This window comes from Candoia aspera, chromosome 13 (assembly GCF_035149785.1).
Source record: "Candoia aspera isolate rCanAsp1 chromosome 13, rCanAsp1.hap2, whole genome shotgun sequence".
NCBI lineage: Eukaryota > Metazoa > Chordata > Lepidosauria > Squamata > Boidae > Candoia > Candoia aspera.
In genome coordinates this window covers 1091527-1115043 of record NC_086165.1, presented here as the reverse complement: position 1 = coordinate 1115043, position 23517 = coordinate 1091527, and the positions used below count along the sequence as shown (strand labels likewise).

General features: G+C 51.3%; 1 protein-coding gene across 2 annotated transcripts in view; it reads left to right on the top strand.

Moving 5' to 3' along the window:
* TLN2 (talin 2) overlaps nt 1–23517 on the top strand; it is a 56835-nt gene that overhangs the window by 6976 nt on the left and 26342 nt on the right. For both annotated transcript variants that reach the window (XM_063313888.1, XM_063313887.1), the window contains exons 7-31: nt 14–77; nt 3167–3271; nt 5181–5336; nt 5439–5540; nt 6668–6744; nt 7414–7594; nt 7709–7822; nt 8442–8550; nt 8802–9010; nt 9222–9320; nt 10038–10205; nt 10568–10862; nt 11490–11656; nt 11941–12069; nt 12896–13009; nt 13546–13659; nt 14091–14225; nt 14379–14507; nt 15669–15771; nt 17954–18162; nt 18763–18882; nt 19287–19484; nt 20958–21097; nt 21571–21664; nt 22564–22653. In XM_063313888.1, coding sequence (XP_063169958.1) covers nt 14–77; nt 3167–3271; nt 5181–5336; nt 5439–5540; nt 6668–6744; nt 7414–7594; nt 7709–7822; nt 8442–8550; nt 8802–9010; nt 9222–9320; nt 10038–10205; nt 10568–10862; nt 11490–11656; nt 11941–12069; nt 12896–13009; nt 13546–13659; nt 14091–14225; nt 14379–14507; nt 15669–15771; nt 17954–18162; nt 18763–18882; nt 19287–19484; nt 20958–21097; nt 21571–21664; nt 22564–22653 — 3421 coding nt within the window. The remainder of the gene's footprint in view (nt 1–13; nt 78–3166; nt 3272–5180; nt 5337–5438; nt 5541–6667; nt 6745–7413; nt 7595–7708; nt 7823–8441; nt 8551–8801; nt 9011–9221; nt 9321–10037; nt 10206–10567; nt 10863–11489; nt 11657–11940; nt 12070–12895; nt 13010–13545; nt 13660–14090; nt 14226–14378; nt 14508–15668; nt 15772–17953; nt 18163–18762; nt 18883–19286; nt 19485–20957; nt 21098–21570; nt 21665–22563; nt 22654–23517) is intronic.

The window sequence follows — 23517 nt, the reverse complement described above, 5'->3', positions numbered from 1 at the left end:
CTTGTTCCTACAGTCTGAAAGAATTTCTCCCAAAAGAATATATCAAGCAAAGAGGAGCTGAAAAGAGAATATTCCAGGTAATTAAAAAGGGAGCCTTCTACCTCAAGCTTGATATGCATCTTAATGCTCCTTTTTTGTGTGAATTTTGTGCAACCCCACATTTGCTTTTATAGCCGAGCATTCTGTCAAGTGTAAAGGAAGCAGGTGTTCTTCCTCTCTCTTTCTCCCTTTGGCAAACTTCCTGTGCTAAATTATAATTTTGTGTCTGGTTGGAAGATTTGTTTGCTTTTCAGCACTGTCTCTTCAAGGAAGTAGCATGCTGAATAGCTTCTGACTGCACGGTAGAAAGCAAAAACTCAGCATCGGGAGCTTTCTGGTAAAATTGCTTGGAGGTTTGGGGGGTTTGGGATCCTGCTCAGTTTCATGCATCATGAGATAGAACCCTGAAGGCATTAAGAGGGCTAGAAATCCCTTGCTCTGCTGAGAAGCCTTGTTCTGACTAGATGCATCTAATGCAAACCTCTCATCAGATGCCCTCCAGATGTTTTGGTCTATAATTCCCACCGTTCTCAGTTCAGTCAGCGTGAACAGTAGGCACACTGGAAGTTGCAGACTGACACATCTGGTTGGGAAACAGCTCATGAAAAGGGTCTTCATCTGCTCGGCCAGGATCTGCCATTGCAGCCTTCCCCAGTGTGATGTTTTCCAGATGTTTTCGGTCTCAATTCCCACAACGACACCCAGTCAACATCTGGAGGGCACAGGTCTGGCAAAGGCTGACACTGATTGAAAATGTTTAAGGCTGGGGAATTACAAAGATTCCCATTATAGCCAATTAAGGGCTATTTTTTCAAGCCATGAATGTATTTAAGGCCCTTACTGATCTGTCCCTTGGCGCTCAAAAAAATTTGTAATTGGAAGCAATGAAAATCACTTTAACAATTCCTACAAAACAGAACAGAGCAGGAAAGGCTAAGATTCCAGCCTCAAATCACTTGTAAATGTACAAATAACTTTACTCCGGGCTTCACCACTTTTTAGTAAGTGTTATGTGATTCACTATTCAGGGAGGGGAGGTTCCAGATGTCAAGGACCTTTAACATCTGGGTTGCTAATTAGTTGGCATAGGGAGCACTCTCTCACCCAAGATGCAATTAACAGTCTAATCTGGTTCAGTCTAAACTCAAGGTGAGCATCTCCTTGTGTTGAAACCTAAGCTTCCTATTGGCATAGGATGAAAAGTAAAAAGTGGTGCTGTGAATATCCAGGTCAGCGTGGAACATTCCCATTCCCTGCTCTTGTTAGCACAGACATTGGCCACCTATGTTAGTTAGGTCCTGGAAGATGCCAAGTGTCAAAAAATTGGCGCAGAACTCTTTCAGAAGAGCTACTGATGGAAGATGAGAACCGTCTTTCGAGGGCTGAGAAAATATCTTTGCATGTGTGAATCTCACATCCTTGAGATATTGCTGATATTTCAGAGGTTAATGAAAGCTGACATGTGCTGCAAGAGTGCAAACGAAACGCTCTTGGCTGACTCTTTCTCCAGTGCCAAGTTGCAAAAGGAAGCGTTGTAAGCCATAGGCAAGGAGGATAGATACTGGGGTATGGCTGAGAAGGGAAACTGAGGGGCCAAGGTCTTTCTTTTGGGATTGATGGACAAAGTTGGAAAAAAAGTCATGGCACTTGGCTTTTGTACATGACAACTGCAGCAAGATTATTGTATGCACAAAGGTGGAAAGATTGGGTACTTCCCGCAATGGAGGAATGGTTGGTGAAGATGATGGAACTCACGGAGATGGCCAAATAGCCTTCTCTGATCAGAGAAAAGGCAATATCCACGTTTATTGCTGACTGGAAACCCCTGATGGACTTTTTGCGTGAAACAGAAAAAAATGAACTTGTGATTTATGGTTTTGATGATTAGACAGGATAGATTATGGAAAGAAGAGAGACATGTTGTAACCATAGAGTAAGAGGTAAATCTGTAACTGTACTTAAAACTGCTGTAAAGAAGATCGGAAGCCATTTCTTTGTATCTTTTCTCTTCCTTTTCTACTTTTCTCTTACTTTTCCCCCTTTCTTTCAGTTTCAGTTTTCTCTCTGATTTCTTTTTTTCTTACTATATATTAATTTGTATTAGGTTTCATCTTCCTTTTTTAAAGTCTTTATTAAAATTATATTTATAAAAAGAGAGAGAAGGGAAACTGAGAACCTTGGGCAAGGATTATAGATTAATGACAACAGCTGCCCCTTGAAGCTTGATCTTACTAGATTGAGAACCAAGCCAGGAGCTTCAGATGAGAATCGTTCTCATTTCAAGTTCTTGTGGAAGACTCGGTGGGACTGCGTAGAAATGGACCAAAGAGTATAATGGGGTGTATAGGGCATAAAGTCTTTCCCCAGGATTCACAAGAGTGGCAGGAACAGTGAGGAATTGGTGGTCCATTCTTTCTTCTCATTTTGAAATAGATTGTGCAGCGTCCCCAGAAGGTCGTAGAGATTCCATTCAGCACTGAAGGAACTCTAGCTTTGTTCTAGCCTGATTTCATACCATTTCATGGCAGAAACAACTTGCAGCACCCCCTTCTGGCTCCCCTGGCACCACCTTGATTGCCTTCCACATCTTGGAAAGATGGACCTGAAGCAGCCCCCTCTTGTCCACCTGCAGAAGCTCCAAATGTAAATTTTAGGTCCCTGAAAGATTACGCTGCTAAGTCATGTGTCTTCATCTCTTCAGAAGATCACCTCGCGTCCTCATTTCCACTCTTTCCCTCATTGCTGTGCTTGTGGGGTGGCGGGAGACCTATAACGGAGGAGAACAGGAAGTATGCTGATTGTGACTAATTTTGTGAAGAGCCTTCTTATTTTTCAGGCTCTGTCCCTCTGTTTCATCTTCCCCTTCTACATTTGAAGATCAGAAACCAATAAGCTGACAAAATCCAGCTCATATCCTAGCCCAGCTAGGCTGGTCTCTCTTGAGACATATCAGGTTATGGACCTTGATAAGCCAATAAATTGAAATGTTCAGGGGTTACCCTCTCTCTAGCAGAATTTGTGCACTTCCATGAAAGATTGAGATGTTGTCTCCTGCCTGTTCCACAACTGCTGAGACTTTTTTCCTGGGAGGTTTCAGCCTTTACAAAAATAGTCCTCTTCACCACAGGAACACAAGAATTGCGGAGAGATGACAGAAATAGAGGCAAAAGTGAAATACGTTAAGTTGGCCCGGTCTCTGAGGACCTATGGAGTCTCCTTTTTCCTGGTGAAGGTAGGATTTGTACTTGGATTAAATTTACTCAGTTAGATTCAATTGTTGCTGCTTACAGCATTGAAGAATATGTTTCATATGACTCAGCTAAACAGCCTACACATTTTCAACTCAGAAGGTTGGGAGTTGGGGGGAAGGACTGAAAGACTTTCCTTTCCTCACTTGGTCTTGGCACCAACATCCATTCCTTACATTGGTCAGTATCTCTTTTTTCCCCATGATATTTTGATGCCAAAAACATACGAATGATTTGACTTATTTGTCGTCATGTAGCCAGATGCGAGAAGCTGTGCGACATTGTCATGAAGCCAAATCAGAGCGAGGGCAGTGCTTCCTGATCCACACTCTGAGCAGGCTTAGAGAAATCATGACATTGCCAAGTCTAATTGGCTTTTTTGTGGCCTTGTCGTAAAGTCAGATGAGAGTGAAAGAAATGCATCCTCTTTGCTCTGATACTGAATCAGGCCAAGTTTGAATTTGTAGTGTGAACGTGGCTGTGTCCACTGACAGTTCTTGATTTCTGTTCTGGGAGCCCGCTGAAAAATCTGCTAACGGTGTTCCATGTTGGCTGAACCTTCGGTGCTTCATGCTTATGGGAGGTGCTCCCTCTCCTGATTGAAAATGTGCCCTTTTCTTGAGGAGTGATGCTTTGTTGTCAGCCATTTCCTTTCAGCATTCCTTTCAGTGAATTAACCGCCCTGCAAAGGAGCGATTTATGCTCGGATGGTTTTCCCAGGATGCTCTCCTGGGATGCTGCAGCGTGATTAGGCCATGCTTTTTCTCACACTTAGATTCCTTAGAACTAACAGGTGGCTTCAAACTGACACCATTGTGCACCAGAGGAAGGCAACAATTCGGATAATTACGTGACTGCAGTCACATGCTGGGGTTCATTCAATTAAAAATACATACTACGTTCCTCGAACTTTTTTTCTTTTTTTAGGGCTGACTGACGCACACGGTAATTAAGTCATTTCAGCAGCAGCAGTGCGAAACGTCTGGCTGTGATAAATTTATGAGGGAAGGAAAGCTGAGAATTTAGAAACCTGAACTGTTTAACGAACGCTCTGAATGTAGCAAATCTGCTTTGCAGGAATTAAAATAACTTGGGGGACAGAGATAGATTATAATGGCAGGCATGAAGTTCTCTTTCTGCACTTTTTTATGGAAGGTCAACAACTTGGAGTTCCTCAAAGTTCAGTGGCTTGGCTGTTCGCCTCCAGCACCTTTGCTCCAACCGGCCTAGGGCAAGCAGAATCAGAGTTCCTATCCCAATTAACTCATTTTCAACTCCTCCTCCTTAAGCATGAGCTAGAATTTATTTACTTCAAATTTTGCTACTTACACCAGGTGGTGCTTTTCTGGAGCTGTGAGCTAAAGTGAAGTGTGCAAAAAGTGCAGGAAAGAGCACAGCGATGAACTTGGGACGCCAGCAGCTGCGCAGGGTGGAAAGGCTACGCTTGTTTGGCTGAGAGGGAAGGCCTAGAAGGGGACAGAGGACAGCGACTGCAAGAATCGTGGGTGGTGTACGAAAGGCGGTTGGGGCGCGGGCAGTCTTCTTGATGCTCAATGCAAGGACATTCAGGGAAGGGCTTCCTGGCACAAGTTAAACCGTAGAGTTTGCTGCTGTCAGATGCAGTAACAGGCATCAGTTCTGATAGTATTAAAAGGAAGTTCGGCCGGTCCGTGAAGGACAGGTTGTCACTTGCTGCTGCGCTTCATTGTTTACTGCCTCCTTGATCACAGACTGTTGGGTGGAGTTGGGTGGCCACCCTCTTGGTGAGCTTCTTGGACACATCTGGTTGGCTTCTGGGGAACACAAAAGCTGCACTAGATCGACCTTTGGCTGGATCCATCCTCAGGACTTCTCTTACATTCTTTTGAAATTATGGTTTTTTTCCCTTCGCAGGAGAAAATGAAAGGAAAGAACAAACTGGTCCCTCGTTTGCTAGGAATTACCAAGGAGTCCGTGATGCGCGTGGATGAAAAGACCAAGGAGGTCTTGCAGGAATGGCCACTGACCACTGTGAAACGCTGGGCGGCCTCACCCAAAAGCTTCACGCTGGTAATTCATCGTGGTGGTGGTGAGGGAGAAGCAGGAGGAAAGGCTTCCCGTTTGCCAACTGGGTGTAATCTTGATGCAAATAGTACTGTATCCTTCCCTCAGGATTTTGGCGAGTACCAAGAAAGCTACTATTCAGTGCAGACCACTGAAGGGGAGCAGATCTCTCAGCTGATCGCAGGTTACATTGACATCATCCTCAAGAAGGTAGGACCCTTGGGCTTCTGTTGGGGGGGACGATGCGCTCCCCCAGTCACGTTTAATATGCGTTGGAGCACCTGAGTTCAGGAAACAAAGCCAGAACGTGGTGTTAGCTAAACTCTTCATGTAATTTTGAGAGCACACCTTAAGGCTGAGGCTTTGTGCCCCACAAAGCCTTGGGGCAGCCTCAGAGCCCTTCAAAACAGCCACCAACGCGTGTGTGTGTGTGTTAAATTAATTCAGGTTTTTGTTTTTGTTTTTGCCCTGGTTCTAGCCCTCCTATTTTGGAGTGCCGCCCTTGAAAACTTTGCACCCTATGGAACAGGGAAGCAAATTTTAAAAATACGTTGCTCCTTGGGAAAGGATTACTCACTGTTGACAAGAACTGGGGAGTTAGGTTAGGCTGGCCTGAAAACCATGGGTTTTTTGAAGCCGCCTTGATTTTCCACGGGAGTGGAGAGTGTCCTTAAGCAGTGAAATGAGCTGATACCTCTCCCCATAAAAACGAGCATTTTGGGCGTTGCTGGTGTACATTCTTGGCGCAGGGCTGAAGTCTCTGTTGCTGAGGCAATTGGTGGCACAGTTGTAAGATGCTGGTTCAGTGTGATGCTACAGACAGAGGCCGGGATCCAAGGAATTAGAGAACTAGTTCATGGCTCCCGAGAGGGTTACATTTCTCAAAAAACAGCCCTCCCTGTCATCTTTCAAAATACTTTGGAAACCCCAAAGAGTTCTGCTCTTGGAAGCTAAAGGAAGTCTTCTTCCTTTGGGGATGGCTAAAGTCGCTCTAGGGCAGCGTTTCTCAACCTCGGCAACCTTAAGATGTGTGGACTTCAACTCCCAGGACTTTGTAGTTTGAAATCTCTGTCCAATTTTTACTCTCCCAGCTCTTGATGGATAGGGCACGTCGATGCTGGTTGTTGGGAATTGCCCCAGTCGTGGGCTAGGCCTTTGGGCAGCTGGCCACAGACACCTCTCGCAAGCCAGAGGGCCTGTGGTCTGAGTGCCTGTGCGGATTGGAGCCTGGAAGCTGTTGATTCAAGAGAGCCCTGTGTGGTCAACCCGTTTGCAGAATGGTACCGATTCACAAGACACAGGAGGTGACCGAAAACCTCTTTTTCCTTTTTCTGCAGAAGCAAAGCAAAGATCGCTTTGGGCTGGAAGGAGATGAAGAATCCACAATGCTGGAAGAATCCGTCTCACCTAAAAAGTATGTGGAAGGGGGCAGGCTTCTACTCTGGCAGGTCTTCGTGGCAAAAGCCTGGAGCTGTGAGCCAGAAGGTCCCCATGTGCATTAAACTCTTGCTTCTACTGAGGTTGCAGTGGCCTTTGGCATCCTTCCTCCTGAGTAGCATCCTCCCACACAATGGGAAGGATGATGTGTGTTACTCACTGACCACTGGTTGGCCCGAGTTGTTGCTCTGAACCTTCTGCCGACTCTCCCCTCTCTCGTGATTGCCTTGTGGGGCAGCGAGATCTCAAGCCAGACGCCAGAATGCTCCTTCATGCCAATCTCACCTTCTTTTCACGGGCTGTTGAAGCTGCTCCTCTTCCCGTCTCCGAGTTCTCCCTTCTGTTGTGCAGCTTGAATCCTTCAGATTACTGGAGTGTGTCGAACATGAGGTCCAAAAGAGGGGTGTCAGCTTTTAGGGGTCCAGGAGCACTTCATCAGACAAGGGGATGAAAAATCCAGGGGGAAAGTGGGTATTTGTGGAAGTGGGGCTGGTGCCTCAGCCCTGCTCCCCTAAGTTCCCAGTCACGGAGGACGGGCTGGATGGGAACGGAGCAGCATCAGTTGTCCCCCAGTTGCTCCCCAAGGGAAGAACCAAGCGGGGAAAGGGACTCTCTTCCGAGCCTGGCTCTGCCCTTCCCTTGGCAGGTCAACCATTTTGCAGCAGCAGTTCAACCGCACCGGAAAGGTTGAGCATGGCTCCGTGGCGCTTCCGGCTGTCATGCGCTCAAGCTCCACCGGCCCAGAGACGTTCAATGTTGGCAGCATGCCTTCTCCGCAGCAGCAGGTCACGGTTGGGCAGATGCACAGGGCCCACATGCCCCCTTTGGTAAGCCGCCCCCCCGAGCTTTTCTTCTCCCACTCTGAGCTAGGGAGGGGCGCTGAGGGTCAGCGCAGAGGTCCTGCTGGGAAGAGCTTCTGAACTTCTCTCGGCTTTCCTCAGACTTCAGCCCAGCAGGCCCTGATGGGCACCATCAACACCAGCATGCAGGCGGTCCAGCAGACACAGGCAGATCTCACCCAAGTCGATGATCTTCCACCTTTAGGAAACGATATGGTCAGTTGGCTCGAGGGGCTGGGCAGGGGGCAGAGCGAAGGCGCTCTTCCAAAGCTCAACATTGGCCTGGGACTTCTGCTCCTTCTCTGTATTCAGGATCTCTTGGCAGCCCTTCTGGGTGTCAAAATGTGCTTGTGCGTACAAGCAAAACAGTCCTTTCTAGCCTTTTCCTGGGTCTCCCGTCAGAAGGTCCTTGGTTATCCCTGTGTGAATCAGCCCCTCTTGCTCTGATGGCACTTCTTCCCTCACGGTGCCATTCTCATTAACAGGACTGGTATGGGGGAACATTCTGGAAATTGCCCTTGTTTGAGAGGTCAGATCCATTCTTCTGGGGAGCCCTGAATAATACTGAGTATTCCCAAGTTGTTTCTTAGCAAGCAGAGTGGACATCCAATCACATACCTGTCTAATGGAGTCCTTCCTGAGCTGAGTGCCCTCCAGATGTGTGGACTTCAATTCCCAGAATTCCTCAGTCACTTGGCGATTGCTAAGTGTCCTGGCAGTTGTCTGTATATCTGGAGGGCACCCAGTTGGAGAATGCTGAGCTGGGATTAGCCAACCTATCAGCGCCTCTCGTTAGTCGTCTGACTAGGCACCTCTGGCTTGTCTTTTTCTTCAGGCATCCAGAGTGTGGGTTCAGAACAAAGTGGACGAATCAAAACATGAGATCCACTCGCAAGTTGACGCGATCACGGCAGGAACAGCTTCAGTGGTGAACCTTACGGCAGGTAAAGAGGCGGTCATGGTTCTTCTGCAACCACGTGCTCTATAATGGTCCTGTGAAGTCAGGGAGGGCAGCGTGCATCTTCCCAAAGTTCTCCTGATTGTCTTGATTCTGGCAGTAAACAACAACAACAAAAATCCAACAACCAGGCCTCAAAAAAAAACGAGTAAAATCCTCTGTGGAAATGTTGCTAAAGTGCGGGTCTCCGCAATGCCTTTAGATGTTGGGCCTCTCCTGGTCTGCTTTGCTTGGCAGGGGACCCGGTGGACACGGATTACACCGCGGTGGGCTGTGCCATCACCACCATCTCCTCCAACCTCACGGAGATGTCCAAGGGGGTCAAGCTGCTGGCGGCCCTCATGGACAACGAGGTCGGGAGCGGGGAGGACCTGCTGAAGGCAGCCCGGACCTTGGCAGGGGCCGTCTCCAACCTCCTCAAAGCGGTGGAACCGGCCTCGGGAGAGGTGAGGCCGCGGGGGAGAGTAGCGGTGGGTTGCCCCAGTCGCCCTCTGCAGGAGAGCGATCCTGGTTGTCGTTTCCAGAGCATACTAGGCCATGACAAGAATCCAGGCAGGTTGTCCTTGGGGAGGACTCTGCTTTGGTGGAAGGGCGACGGCTCAGATAACTTCTTCCCAATGCAGCGTAATCAGCTTTCCTGCTTTCCTGTCCTTCCAGCCCCGCCAGACTGTCCTGACTGCAGCCGGCAGCATCGGCCAAGCCAGCGGGGAGCTGCTCAGGCAGATTGGAGAGAATGAGACGGACGAACGATTCCAGGTGAAGCTTCCTGGGGCAGCCCTTTCTCCCATGGGGGTGGAACTTCACTGGACCCACTTTATGACCTCTGGAACGGCCTTCCCCAACTGGGTGCCCTGCAGATGCCTCGGACTTCCATAATTCCCAGCCTGGCTGGAAGTCTGTTGCATATGGAGGACAGCACGTCAAGGCAGCTGGATGGGTGTGACGGGACCAGGTCTGTGCAGGATGATGCCTCCCATGCACGTCCCACGTGGGCCGGGATTTGCTGCTGACTCCTAACCTGACGGCCTGGGGCAGAGCCCTCTCCTTAAGCCTGGGTGGAAAGCTGGTTTCCCAAGTTGGCGGAGTGTTTTGTGTGGACCTGGTTACCAGGTGTCCCCCTGAACCTGATGGTGCCTTACGCAGTCCAAGGCCATCCCCTTCTTTTATGGCCCTAAACCAGTCTTGATGGATTTAAATCAGTTTAATTAAACTCTGGAATCAGGCATAGGAGCATTGAGGGCAGTGGACCTCCACCGTATCAATATATTTTCTGACCTTATAGGTAGCTTTCAGGACACAGCCAAGAACAGTATTTTTAATCTTTGCAATGGAGATAAAGAGGAAAGTTCCTGATCTGGCCAACTGAGGACTTCCCAACGCATCTGGAGACTGCCAGGTGTTTAGATGGAGTCTTTCTTCCTGCGGATGAATCTGAATCTGTTTTCGTGATTTGACCCTCTTCCTCTTCCACAGGATGTGTTGATGAGCCTGGCCAAAGCTGTGGCCAATGCCGCCGCCATGTTGGTGCTGAAGGCCAAGAATGTCGCTCAGGTGGCCGAGGACACGGTTCTGCAGAACAGGGTGATCGCGGCTGCCACGCAGTGCGCCCTTTCCACCTCGCAGCTGGTGGCTTGTGCAAAGGTATGTCCAGAGAGGTGTGGGCAAGCCCAGGTGGATAAGAGGAAGGCTGGTTGAAAAGTCTGGAGTTCATTTCTTCTGGTGCCTTTACGCTCAAGGGGGTAGGGGAGCTTCTGCATTGACCCCAGATGAGCACTGAAGATGCCTTTTCGAAGCCTGTGAGGGTCTAGCTTCCTTGATATGGCCCCACTGTGTGGAGCTGGATAGATGTCAGGACAGCTGTGCCTGTCAGCCCAGACTATTGACAAGCTTGTCGTGAGGTTGGAAGGGCTGTCCCTGCTCTAGAAGTCAAACCAGATGCTTTGCAGGGAAAACACTTGTGCCCTCACTCCCAACCTAACCCAGCAGGATGTGCTTGGATGCAGGTGGTGAGTCCCACCATCAGCTCTCCAGTGTGTCAGGAGCAGCTGATTGAAGCTGGGAAGCTGGTGGACCGTTCCGTGGAGAACTGCGTGCAGGCGTGCCAGGCTGCCACGGATGACACCGAACTGCTCAAGCAAGTCAGCGCAGCAGCCAGCGTGGTCAGCCAGGCCCTAAGTGACCTCCTGCAGCACGTCCGCCAGTTTGCCAGTCGGGGGGAGCCCATTGGCCGCTACGATCAGGCCACCGACACCATCATGTATGTCACCGAAAGCATCTTCAGTTCCGTGGGGGATGCCGGTAAGCTCTTGAGGAGGAGGACAGCCCCGACCAAGCGGGTCTCTTTCTCTTTCCCAGTTGTATTGTTGCTCTGGTCCTGCTGTGCAAGGTTGTTCCAAGGGTAATGGATTGAGTTATACACAGGGGCATCCACAGAGGGGGTCAAAAAAGTCAAGATGGCAGTTCCAATCACACAATTGAATCCCTGCTCCTTTTTTATGTGTGATGTGTTGCCCATAAAAGGGAAGGGCTTTGATCTGCAATCGTGGCTGTCATCTTGACATTTCCAACACCCCACCCCACTCCATCTCGAACGAGCAAATCTGCCCAGTTAGTCTCTTTGTCATCCAGCCCATCTTGGCTCCTAGATGAGTTCCTTTTTCAACTGGCAGTGCCAGGAATTGAACCTGGTGCCCTCTGCAGGCAAAACAGGGGCTCTGTCCTGTGCTTCAGGCCACAGAAATAAAGGTACTCATTTCTATTGCATTTTGAAGACATAAGTAAGGTTCCTCAAGAGGTGTTCTGTCCACACCAACCGGTGGAAACACTTGACAAAGCTTGCAGGTCATCAGTTTTAGAGCCCAGGAGAATGTGAGAAATGGACCCAAGAGGATAAAAAATCAAAACTTTAACTCAATACTGTTGCAGGTGAAATGGTACGGCAGGCCAGGGTGTTAGCGCAAGCAACTTCAGATCTTGTGAACGCCATGCGGTCAGATGCCGAGGCAGAAATCGACATGGAAAACTCTAAGAAGCTTCTGGCAGCTGCCAAACTTCTTGCTGATTCCACAGCCCGGATGGTGGAAGCTGCAAAGGTACCACAAAACCCCAAATCCCACCAGGAGACCATGGAAGTCCATCTGTAGGTCATTTGTCTGGATTACAGAAGTGAGTTGTCATGCGCTGCCTACCGCTGAGTGAAACACAGACACTGTATGTGACTGTCAGAGGAAGGCTCGCTGCCAGCGGTTACTCTTTCGGGGGACGGGGGGGACAGGATGAAGTCAGTCCCCGGGCAAATGCAGCTGCTCCTTAACGGGGAGGGTCAGGCGGGCCAGACCCCCTCCATCTTCTACTTTTGCAATTTGTGTCCTGCCAGGGAGCTGCTGCAAACCCAGACAACGAAGATCAGCAGCAGAGGCTGCGGGAAGCGGCCGAAGGGCTCCGGGTCGCCACCAATGCAGCTGCGCAGAACGCCATTAAGAAGAAGATTGTGAACAGACTGGAGGTGAGACCGGCCTGCAGGCCTCCTCTTCCCCCTTGGCTGATTGGTCTTTCCTGAAATAGGCCAGACTTTTCAGGCGGCCACTTTCCCCTCCCTTCCACCGGATCTGTGCCAATGTGTGGCCAGGGAAGAGAACGCAGGTCTGGCCAGGCCAGCCCAGCCCAGCCCAGCCCAGCCCTGGGACTTTTTCAGCACCCTGCAGGGATGCTGTTGCTGCACAACAGAGGGTGCAGCCTCACCAGCCTGAAAATTGCAAGCAGATGAGTAGGCTTGTGTGAGAGCAAATGTCCAGAATGATGGTGGACATCTTTATGGTGTTCATGAAGAGAAAGCAAACTTGCTCGCTTTTCAGGGTTTCAGAACCGAGCCTATTGTGCCAGCTTTGCCTTCTTGGCAGTTCTTCCAAAGCCTTCCAAACTAGCGTTTCCCTCCAGGAGAGCTAGGATCTCCGTGTTTGTGGGTGAATCCAAATTCTCTTGAAGCTCCTTGGGCACGTGCCAGGCTGTCTCCTTGGGTTCTCGTTAGGTTGGAAAGAAACTCCTGAGCAGGTACAGCAGAAGAGGCCCTGTCGATAACCTCTCCTCTCTTTGTCTGCCTCCCTCCAGCTGTGCTGGGATTGCCATCCCTAGCACTCCCAGCCAGCAGAGCCCGAGGGAGCTGCGGCCTCAGCACATCTGGAGGGCACCTGGTTGGGGAAGGCAGCTTAGTGAATGGAGGCTTTTGGAAAACAGTAGGAGAAAATCCCCATCCCACCACTTCTCATCCACTGGCCTGATCCCTCCCTTCTCTCCTGCCTCCCCAAGACTCTTCCAGATCCTTCTTCTTCCAGGTGGCAGCTAAACAGGCAGCAGCAGCTGCAACACAAACAATTGCAGCCTCGCAGAACGCTGCCATTTCAAACAAGAACGCGGCAGCCCACCAGCAGCTGGTCCAGAGCTGCAAGGTAAGGTTGCTCAGACTGGGGAGAAGGTAAAAGAGTGAAGAGGAGCCTTCCCAGTCCGTAATGCAGTCCGCGGTCCTTAACAGCAAGACGGACCTGCATGGGTCCTGAGAAAACGATCCCAGCTGCAGGCGGAGAGGCCTCCTGGAACAGGAGGACTTCATGGCCTTCCTCAATTCCAAAAGGGTTGGAAGCTGTTCTTATCCCGGAGATCCATTCTGGGTGAGCCGCTTTCCTTTCGGCACTCTGAGGGCCTGTTCACACAGCCTGTTTGACTGGGTCTCGGAGGGGCGGAGGCGAAGCGTGTTCTGCGGCCTCCAAACCAGAGTTAAATGACCAGCCGCTCAACCCTGCCCTGGCTAGATGTAACCCCAAACAGTCCCAGTTTCTAGCTCATCAAGTCACTCCCGCCATGTTGTGCCAACTCTGCACCACTGTCCACTCAGTGATGGGGACGACTGTCCGGTTGGGCAAAGCCTTGGCCTTGAGCTGTCTGGTTGGAGAGCCAGGCATGCCTTTCTTCTTTCTCCCCCTGGTAGAACGTGGCCGATCACATCCCGCAGCTTGTTCAAGGCGTGCGGGGGAGCCAAGCACAGGCGGAGGACCTGGGCGCCCAACTCGCCTTGATCAACTCCAGCCAAAATTTCCTTCAGGTATGTGAGCTGGTGGGAGGGCGTGGGGGTGGGGAGGGGACCCTAGCTGAGAAGGATTGTGGTCGCTGTTCCTTTCCATTTTGCTCCATAGCCCCAGGATAACCCCTGAAGATTTGGGGAAATTAGGGGAGAAGAATGGCTCCATGCAGCCATGGTCTTCAGCTTCCCCTCATGAGTTTTTTAAAACATACAAATGAGTCAGAAAAAGTTTCTCGGTTGTTTGAGCAGCCAATCTTTTCTTGGAGCAAATATTCAGTGGAAGCCTTCCTCTGACGGGTAGACCGTTTTATGAGCGGTGTTTCCCTTTTCTCTCCCATCAGAAGCGGGCTTTCTCCACTAAAATGGGGCCTGTAATATTTTATGCCCGTGTTCCACGCGCTCGCTTGGCAGGACGGAAGGGCCGAATCGGTTGTTTGTCTGTCTTTAAACAGCCCGGGAACAAAATGGTGGCTTCAGCCAAAGCAGCTGTCCCGACCGTGACTGACCAGGCTGCGGCCATGCAGTTGAGCCAGTGTGCCAAGAATCTGGCCACCAGCCTTGCCGAGCTGCGGACAGCCTCGCAGAAGGTAGGCGGAAGCTGGTTCCCCAAGGAGGGCAGCTGATGAGTCTTGCTGGGTGGCACATGCCGCAAACTCCTTCGCCAACAGCCTTGTGGTTTTGCTTTCTGGTTGTGGTGAGAGGGTTGTGAGGATTTGATTGTTTGTCCGCCTTCTGTTTAGGCACATGAAGCCTGTGGCCCCATGGAGATCGACTCTGCCTTGAACACCGTCCAGACGCTCAAGAATGAGTTGCAGGATGCGAAGATGGCAGCGCTTGACGGGCAGCTGAAGCCTCTTCCGGGAGAAACGGTAAACAGGGAATATTGTGCGAGGTTTATATTGCCTGGTGTGAATCCTCAGCCGTCATTTTGGATCCAGTTTTTTTAATTTAAGTATTATTAGTATTCGTATTAGCATTAGCATTAGTATGATTCAAAAGAGCCAGTTGTTGTTTATTCGTTTAGTCGCTTCCGACTCTTCGTGACTTCATGGATCAGCCCACGCCAGAGCTTCCTGTCGGTCGTCAACACCCCCAGCTCCCCCAGGGACGAGTCCGTCACCTCTAGAATATCATCCATCCATCTTGCCCTTGGTCGGCCCCTCTTCCTTTTGCCTTCCACTCTCCCTAGCATCAGCATCTTCTCCAGGGTGTCCTGTCTTCTCATTATGTGGCCAAAGTATTTCAGTTTTGCCTTTAATATCATTCCCTCAAGTGAACAGTCTGGCTTTATTTCCTGGAGTATGGACTGGTTTGATCTTCTTGCAGTCCAAGGCACTCTCAGAATTTTCCTCCAGCACCACAGTTCAAAAGCATCCATCTTCCTTCTCTCAGCCTTCCTTATGGTCCAGCTCTCGCAGCCATATGTTACTACAGGGAACACCATTGCTTTAACTATGCAAACTAAAATGTGTTTTTTGCGTTTAAATGTATTTTTAATTCCTTTCCTTTGGACAGTTCACAAGGGTGGTGGTTCCTTTTGAAGGCATCTGGCAACATAAAGGCCCAAAGTGTGGTCATATCAGTTGCATGGGTGTACTAAGCTTTTTCCAGCGTTCAAACAATTTATAGCCACTTTAACCAAGAGGTTTCCAAGTTTTGTTTTAAGAGAGAGTAAACCAGGATGGAATAACTTCTGGGAAATCAGCCCCATTCAGACAACGAAATTTAACTCAGAGGAAAGATACAAAGAACTTGCATTAACTTTGCCTGAGCGTTAAGCAAGAGGTTGCATTTTAATGGTTAAGTCCTGCTGATGATGAATTAATAAAAGATGTGATTAGAAAGCGAGATGCATGGAGAAGGCACTCTTTTCTGGGGGGGGGGTTGAAATATTAGAGGTGCCACCCCCACCAATACCCCTCTCGTGGGAAAGAATTCCGTGCCAGTCTCGAGAGTGCCAGCAGTGGGCCCTTGCCATGTGTGGGCAGATAGTTGGGAAGGTTCACAACCGTGTCGTTTTTCTCCCTCAGCTTGAAAAATGTGCACAGGACTTGGGAAGCACCTCCAAAGCTGTCGGTTCCTCCATGGCCCAGCTGTTGACATGCGCAGCCCAAGGCAACGAAGATTATACAGGTACAGATGTTCTTTGCCATGGCAGCCAAGGGGTGGTCACTGTCTCTCCCAGTCGCCTTGCACTTTGGCCCTGTGCAACCAACCAAAGGCTTACAAACACAAACAGAGTATTATTGTTGATAATAATTCATAGAAGTGTTGCAAACGATTCCTAGATATGAATACAGGTAGTCCTCGATTTAATGACCATTCGTTTCGCAACGGCTCAAAGTTACAACAGTGCTGAAAAAGTGACTTGCGGCTGGTCCTTGCACTTACAACTGTCGCAGCGTCCCTGTGGTCACATGATCAAATCTGGGTGCTTGGCAACCAGCTCGCATTTTTGATGGTTGCAGCGTTCCAAGGTCATGTGATCGCCATTTGCAACCTTCCCAGCTGGCTTCCCACAAGCAAAGTCAATGGGTGAAGCCAGATTTGCTTAACAACTGCTGTGATTCGCTTAACGACTGCGGCAAAATGGTCGTAAAATTGGGTGTGATCCACTTAACAACTGCCTTGCTTAGCAACAGAAGTTCCAGTCCCAACTGTGGTCATAAGTCGAGGACTACCTGTGTAAAGGCACTCCATGTGCTTGCTAAACAGGAATATGGGGGGATACAGACTCAGCAATCTGCAGGAAAACAATGTTCTGCTGACCCCCTGCTGTTGGCAGAGGTTAAAGGATCCAAACTAAGCTTGCAGAGGTCTGGATCGCCCCAGGATCTCTTGCAATAAAAATACAGCAAACAGCCTGATCCCAACCGTTCCTTGCACACAGCTGGGACCAGACTTTTAATAAATGTGGATGCACATAAAGCAGATCTGGAGACTCGGGTGTGATATGCCGGGACCCAATTTCCTCTGGACCATACATTTTAATAAAGCGATTCCCCCACTGCTGAATCCGTTGCCTTCTTTTAGCCAGAAACAAATGATTCACCAGAACAGCCTCTTCAGCCCAGGCAAGGCTGCAGCGCCCTTTGGGGATTCCTGGCCAGTTGGCCGAATATTCACGTATCCATTAAAATGCTTTTGTGTCAGCTTTGTTCCATCGTTGCTGGCTTGTCGGTGGGAGATTTCGAAGTCCAGCTGATAAAGCTTGTTAGACCTGCTCTCCCTCTGGAGCCAGGGTGAGGGCTGCGTGGGTCTTTTTGCGTTTGCTTTAAAGCTACAGTAATTGGATTAGGATGGCGCTCCCTTTTCAGATGGCACATGAGAAGCGACTTTGGCTGCCCAGTGAGCTATTACAAAGTGCCAAGGCTTTCATTAGCGTACAGGAGCTTTTTCTAAGACAGGGAATGAAATGAGCCCTCCATTCTGGACATGCAGCCAGATGAGGCGACCAGCTGGGAAACACCTGCTTGCCGGTGCACTTCCTAGAAGTGCTCCAGTTTTGTGGAAGAACTCCGCGTGTGTCCTTGGCTACCCCAAGAATTTCAGGGGTGATCTGGGAATCAGGCAGCAGGTCAGAAGGCTTGGCTCGGAGATGAGCCAGTGGGCCTGAGATGTGATTCGTGGGAGCGCAGATGGAAACCCAGAGTTGGGAAGTGCTGTCTGACAGCGTGTCCTTAACCAGTGGAACTCAGTCCCACAAGATGTGGTGACAGCTTTAAAAGAGATTGAGCAAATTCACTGAGGGCAGGAAACCCATCAGGGGTTCTTGATCTGAGGCTGCACATTCTCTCTGGCTCTGTTTATTCATGGCCTGTTCATTTATTTTATATGCCACCCAACTTCAGCTGACTCTTGGCAAGTTTACAATTGTAAATAAAACCAGCACAGTGCAATTCAAGAAAAGACAGGAAGTTCTGTACAGTAAAAAGAGCCACAGAACTCCCTACCTGTGAATGCCCTGCAAAACTTCTCAAGGGCATTCTGAACAATGCCAGCATTGTTGCCATCACACTTTGGGGTGGGGGAGGGATGTTCTGTAGGTGGGGGCAGTGCCAAAGAAGTGTTGCCCTCTCGCTGCCCTTCTCATGATTTTGGGTCCAGGGCAGCCTCCCCTCAGATCTCTGGGCAGAAGAGAATGGCTGCGTCCCCTGCTGGTGAGCACCCAGGGACGCCCCACTGGCCACTGGGAGAATGCAGATGCTGGGCTCGACTGGACCTTGGCCAGAGGCAACGAGCCTGATCCTCTCCTTGTGACAGGCAGGGCTGGCCTAGGTGCTGTTCACCACACTCCTGTGCCTTCTTCCCCCAGGGGTGGCTGCCCGGGAAACAGCCCAGGCACTGAAAACGTTGGCCCAAGCAGCACGAGGCGTGGCCGCATCCACTGGCGACCCAGCTGGGGCCCACGCGATGCTGGACTCCGCCTGGGATGTGATGGAAGGCTCAGCCCTGCTCATCCAGGAGGCCAAACAGGCCCTTGTGGCTCCAGGAGATGCCGAGAGCCAGCAGAGGCTGGCCCAGGTGGGTGGTAGGACAGCTGGACCACCGGGCAGGGTCCCCTAGAGCAGGATGTGGTTTCTGGTTGCTCTTCCCCGACTGCCGTCTGCTTCAGAACCACTCCAGGTGAATGGAGTGGTGTGGCTCTGGCCCCTCGGATGGTCTGGCTGCGGCTCAGAACCGTGCCCCCTCGGTCTGCCCCCGTCGCCTGCAGTTTTCCCTGAATCCAGGAGTGTCTGCAGGTCGTGGTCAAAAGGATCAAGGTTGCAGCCACAGTGGGGTCGCCAAAGCTCCACCCATATTTATGTGTGCTGTGGCCGCCCTCCTGACTTCGTTGGTCCCCCCACCTGAATCCCTATAACCTCCTTCCATCTGAAACCACATTGTAGCCCCGGTAACCAGGTTCACCCCCCCTTCCTGGCTCGCTGCTCTGCTCCCTGGTTGTCCTCGGCCTTCGGGGAGCCTGGGTCCTTGCGGTTGCCCAGCGGCCTCGGGGTCTGACCAGCAAAGGCTCCTGCTTCTGTGGTCTGCTCCCGCGTGGGCAACTCTCAGAGTCTCAGGGAGGAGGGGGTGCGTGGTCTGCAACCTTTTGATGTCCCTTGCCTTGCTGTGTGTCTCGGAAAGGTGGCCAAAGCGGTGTCCCATTCCCTGAACAACTGCGTCAACTGCCTTCCTGGCCAGAAGGACGTGGACGTGGCCCTGAAGAGCATTGGCGAATCCAGCAAGAAGCTGCTGGTGGAATCGGTGAGCTGCTTCCCACGTTGCTCCTGTTTTCAAAGACGCCGACCTTGCTGTGTCTGGCAAGTCTGCACCCTTCTTTGCAGAACGCTTTGCCGAGCATGGTCAGTGCGCATGGCAGCGTCTCCTCAAGTCCTTTGCATGGGTGGGCCAGGTCTTTCAAAACTTTGCAGGAGTGAAGCGTGGCGGGTGGGCTCCTGGCCCTTGTATCGTCCGGTAACTCAGCCTGAGTGTATGCGAACCGAAGGAGAAACTGCAGATCCTTTCCCCGTTTATTACCGCGTGTGTTTTCTGCCTGCCCCTTGTTCGTGGCGGCGTTGAGGGCAGGCGCATGGGGGCAGGACCCTTCTTGCTTCGTGACCTGCCTGGACACAGCTACGGGTTCACAATCCCACCCTCCCCCCTTGCAGCTGCCCCCCAGCTCCAGGTCATTCCAAGAAGCACAGAGCGAGCTCAACCAGGCGGCGGCGGACCTGAACCAGTCAGCTGGGGAGGTGGTGCACTCCACGCGGGGCCAGAGTGGGGAGCTGGCGGCTGCTTCGGGAAAGTTCAGCGAGGACTTCGACGAGTTTCTCGACGCAGGGATCGAAATGGCCGGCCAGGCTCAGGTAGCTCCCTTTTCCCCCACTTGGCAGGACGACCGAGGGCAGCGCGGTCCTGCCGAGCTACTCTTGGCTTGTCCTTCTAGATGTGATACTGGAAATGCATGCTCTGGGCACTTCAGTTCTTGGGAAGAGTAAAGATTCAGAGGCCCCCCAGCCATGCTCTCTTTCTAGGGACCGCATCCATGCAGCTTGCTAAGGCACAACGTGGCAGCCATTTGCCATTGCTTTTTCCAGGATGTTCTTCTGACTTCCGAGTCTAATGTACAGTGGTGGGGTTTCCTAGTGGTCTCCTTTCCAAGTCCTAATCAGGCCTAATCCTGTTTATCCAGCAGCCAAGTGCTGAGGCACTGGGCAGATTAGAAAGACATGGAAGGAAGAATTAAGTCAGTATTCCCTGGGGGGTGCCATTGATTGATTGATTGATCAATTGATCAAATTTATATGGCTGTCCATCTCACAGAAAATGACGAATTAAACAGCAAATATATAAAAAACAATCATTATAAAAATATAAAAAATCATTATTATAAATTAAAATATTGTTAAAAATTTAAAATATACAAACCACAAGGCACGGAGAGAGTGGATATATCTGCCACAATAGCGGAGCCATCTAAGAATGTCTCTGGTTCCCCGGGACCTCCCCAGCCTGGTGACCTAACCAGGTCTTGAGGGACTTCCGGCCGTTGCCTGTTCCCCTGCCAAATTGCCCAGGTCTTGCCCTTCTAAAACCATAGCAGGAAGCAGGCATCGTCACACACTTAGAAGTGGTTCCATATGCCCTCCCGCCCACCTTCTTCCTGAGGGGGCATCAGTGGAGAGGGACCCTCTTTCTTGCTCTGGATTCCTGTTGTCGTGAGAACATCACCGTTCCTGGGTGACTGAGCGCCGAGCTTCACAGCCTCCCGCTGTGGCTGAGGATGTGTTCAGCTGGCCCGCAGAGAGGTAGCCGAGTGGGAACTCCAGCTCAGGGTCCAGGGCCACATGCCAGACCCCAGGGCTCTGTGAGAGTCCCTGCATCTCCCCATTCTGCCCTCAACCCGCAGGCTTGCCAGCGTAACCACTAAATACCCACCAATTTCGTTTGCCCTCAGCATCGTCCCGGGCATAGTTCTTGCAGCCAAGGCATGCAGATTAATTAACCCATCCTCTAAGCGCAGGATGGATTTCCCGGGCAGGGCGAGCCACTGGACCAGCTGTGGCTGAGCGACTGCGGGCTTTTTGTGCCAGGCAGAGATGGCGCTCCACAGAAGGCTGGAAGGCTCTGCGCTCTGTGCTGCATTTCCCCATGAAGGCCTGATTGTTGGAGCATCAGCCTGCTCAGCCGGGGGTCTTCGCGCACAGTGGTGACCTGGGTCTCTTTCTACACTGCCCTAGCCCAGCCGGCAGTGTCCTCTCTGATGCTGCTGGAGCCAGAAATAGAGGCTGGGGGCCTCGGCTCTCTGCCCAAGCAGTAATCTCCTCTCTGCCTCGCAGACGAAAGAGGACCAGATCCAGGTCATCGGGAACCTCAAGAACATCTCCATGGCTTCCAGCAAGCTGCTTCTGGCGGCCAAGTCTCTTTCGGTGGACCCTGGGGCTCCCAACGCCAAGAATCTCCTAGCGGCGGCTGCCAGGTGAGAGCTGTGCTTGGCCCGGGGTTGAGTGCTTGAATATCAGGGCAGAGAGTTTGCAACTGCCTGCCCCCCCGCCCCCCGCAAGGGCGCTTCATCTCTTGGCTGGCTTCTTTTGAGCCGATTGGAAGAGGAGAATGAGGAAGTGGGGAGAGCGTTGGACTGCAGAGGACCACCAGCAACACGACTATGTGGTTTTCTTGATGACCCCCTTCCTAGTCCTTTGTCAGCCATGGAAAGTCCCGGGTGGCTTGGAGTCCATTCTGTTCGTAGCCCAGCCTCCCTCGCAGGGCTCTTCAGGGGAGGAAGGTAGAGGAGGGAGGACCTTTGCTCCTGGGAGGAAGGTGGGAGGAAGGGAAGGGTAAACCGGTGGGCACCGCAGGTGTGAAGAGCAGGCAGGAGGGGGCCTCTGGGATGGCGGGGGCTGCAGGGTCATGCTGGGGGGTCTTCGGCATCTCCTCTTGCTTTGCACCCAGGGCAGTCACGGAGAGCATCAACCAGCTCATCACCCTGTGCACTCAACAAGCTCCTGGCCAGAAGGAGTGTGACAATGCCCTCCGGGAACTGGAGGTGGGTCCTTGGCCCGCGACGATACCCTTCCTGGCAACTGGGTGGGATCCGAGAGTGGAAACGCCGTGGCTGTAGCTCCTGGCTTCCCCTGGAAAGGAATTTTTCTTGCAGGTGGAGGAAGGCCTTAGAAATGGAGGGGATGCTGAGTAGAGGGTGCAGCTTTTCTGAAAAACATTTTGCAAAAGCAGATGGAAGAACAGAAACCGAGAACAATTACGATTTGATGACTGAAAAAACCTTAAATGAATCTCCAAAGTAAACACACACACACAACACAGCAGTATGTGAGGGAGTGTGTGAGTACCCACAATAAAAACTTTTAAAGTCATAGATTCCTTGTGGGTTCACCCCAAAAAGTGGTGGAGAATTCCACATTCTACACTGAAAGACTGTAGTGCAGCCTTCTTCATCCTGCACTTCTCAAAATATGTCAGATTACAGCACCCATAATCCCAGTGCACGTGGGAGTTGTAACCCAGCAGGACCTAAGGGGTTGCGTGCACAGATGAGGCCCCCAGATGAGAGCCAGTGTCTCCCAGGGCAGAGGTGTCAGTCAGGTCAACAACCCCTTGGCTTCAAGGCCGTGAAGCGCAGGGCAAGGGGTCGGTTGGAAGGTGGGAGAGGCAGGAGGAATCGTGGGCTCGGCCCACCATGGGCGTAAGAGGGGAGCTGCACTCTTGTGTTGACCGAAGGCAAGCCACAGTTCAAGTGTGGCTTCATTCTGGTTTGCAGTAAAGCCCCCCATCAGATCTCTGAAAACTCGTCCTAGCTTGGCAGCAAGGGAAGCTGGGCAGAGTCTGGGGAGGGGGATTTGCTGCCCGGCCCTGATCCAGGAAGGCTGGCGGGCCCAGCATCTTTCTGGCTCGGCTGACTTGGGGCGGTGCTGCGTCTCCTTTCAGACCGTGAAGGAGATGCTGGAGAATCCCAGCGAGCCCGTGAGCGACCTGTCTTATTTCGACTGCATCGAAGGCGTCATGGAGAGCTCCAAGGTAGCCCTTCCCGACTCTCCCCGGGTGGCAGTTCATGCGAAATCCATCTGCACGGGCATTCTGCAGTGGGCAGCAGAGCTGTGGCGGGAGACGAGGAAAACTCGAGGGCGGGAGACGCAGCTGTTTCCAGGGTGGGGAAAGGCAGGGCCGCCCTCTTTAGAAGGGGCCTGGGAGTCCTCTCTGGAAAAGGTCGTTAGGGCCAGCCTGGGGAGAGAGATGGTGATAAGGAGGAAGCCAGATCCAAGGAGTGGAGATTTAGGAAGGAGCCCAGGAAACTTTGGATGATAAGACCGTGACCAGGGTGGCGCTGGTGGGGTGGACTTGCCTTTGCAGAGGGCAGGTATCTCTACCTGTATTCGCTTATTTCTTCAATTTGTATGGCTGCCCAGCTCACAGAATGGCTCTGGGCAGCTTGCAAACACATTTAAAAGCAGTCGTGACAAAAGCAACCCATATTTACGCAAATCCTGGATGACTGCCAGTCCCAGATGCCCTGTCCTGCCTTGAACTCGGTGATCTCCGTGGCATCTTCCAGCGTGATCCTCAAGGAAGAAGTTTGGTTGGATACTCTTTCTATTGGCTGTGTTCATACCACACACACACTTATTCCATTTAGACAAAGACCTAGACCAATGTTTCTGAACTTGGCCCCTTTAAGATGGGTGGACTTCAACTCCCAGAATTCCCTAGCCAGCAAGGCTGGCTGGGGAATTCTGGGAGTTGAAGTCCACCCATCTTAAAGGGGCCAAGTTCAGAAACACTGGTCTAGACGTTACACAACACCAGCACTGGATTAGTGTGAACCTTCGCTTGCCGGTGCGTTTTGTAATTTAGCCTGATGTGCAGAGCCCGTGCTGTGGGACA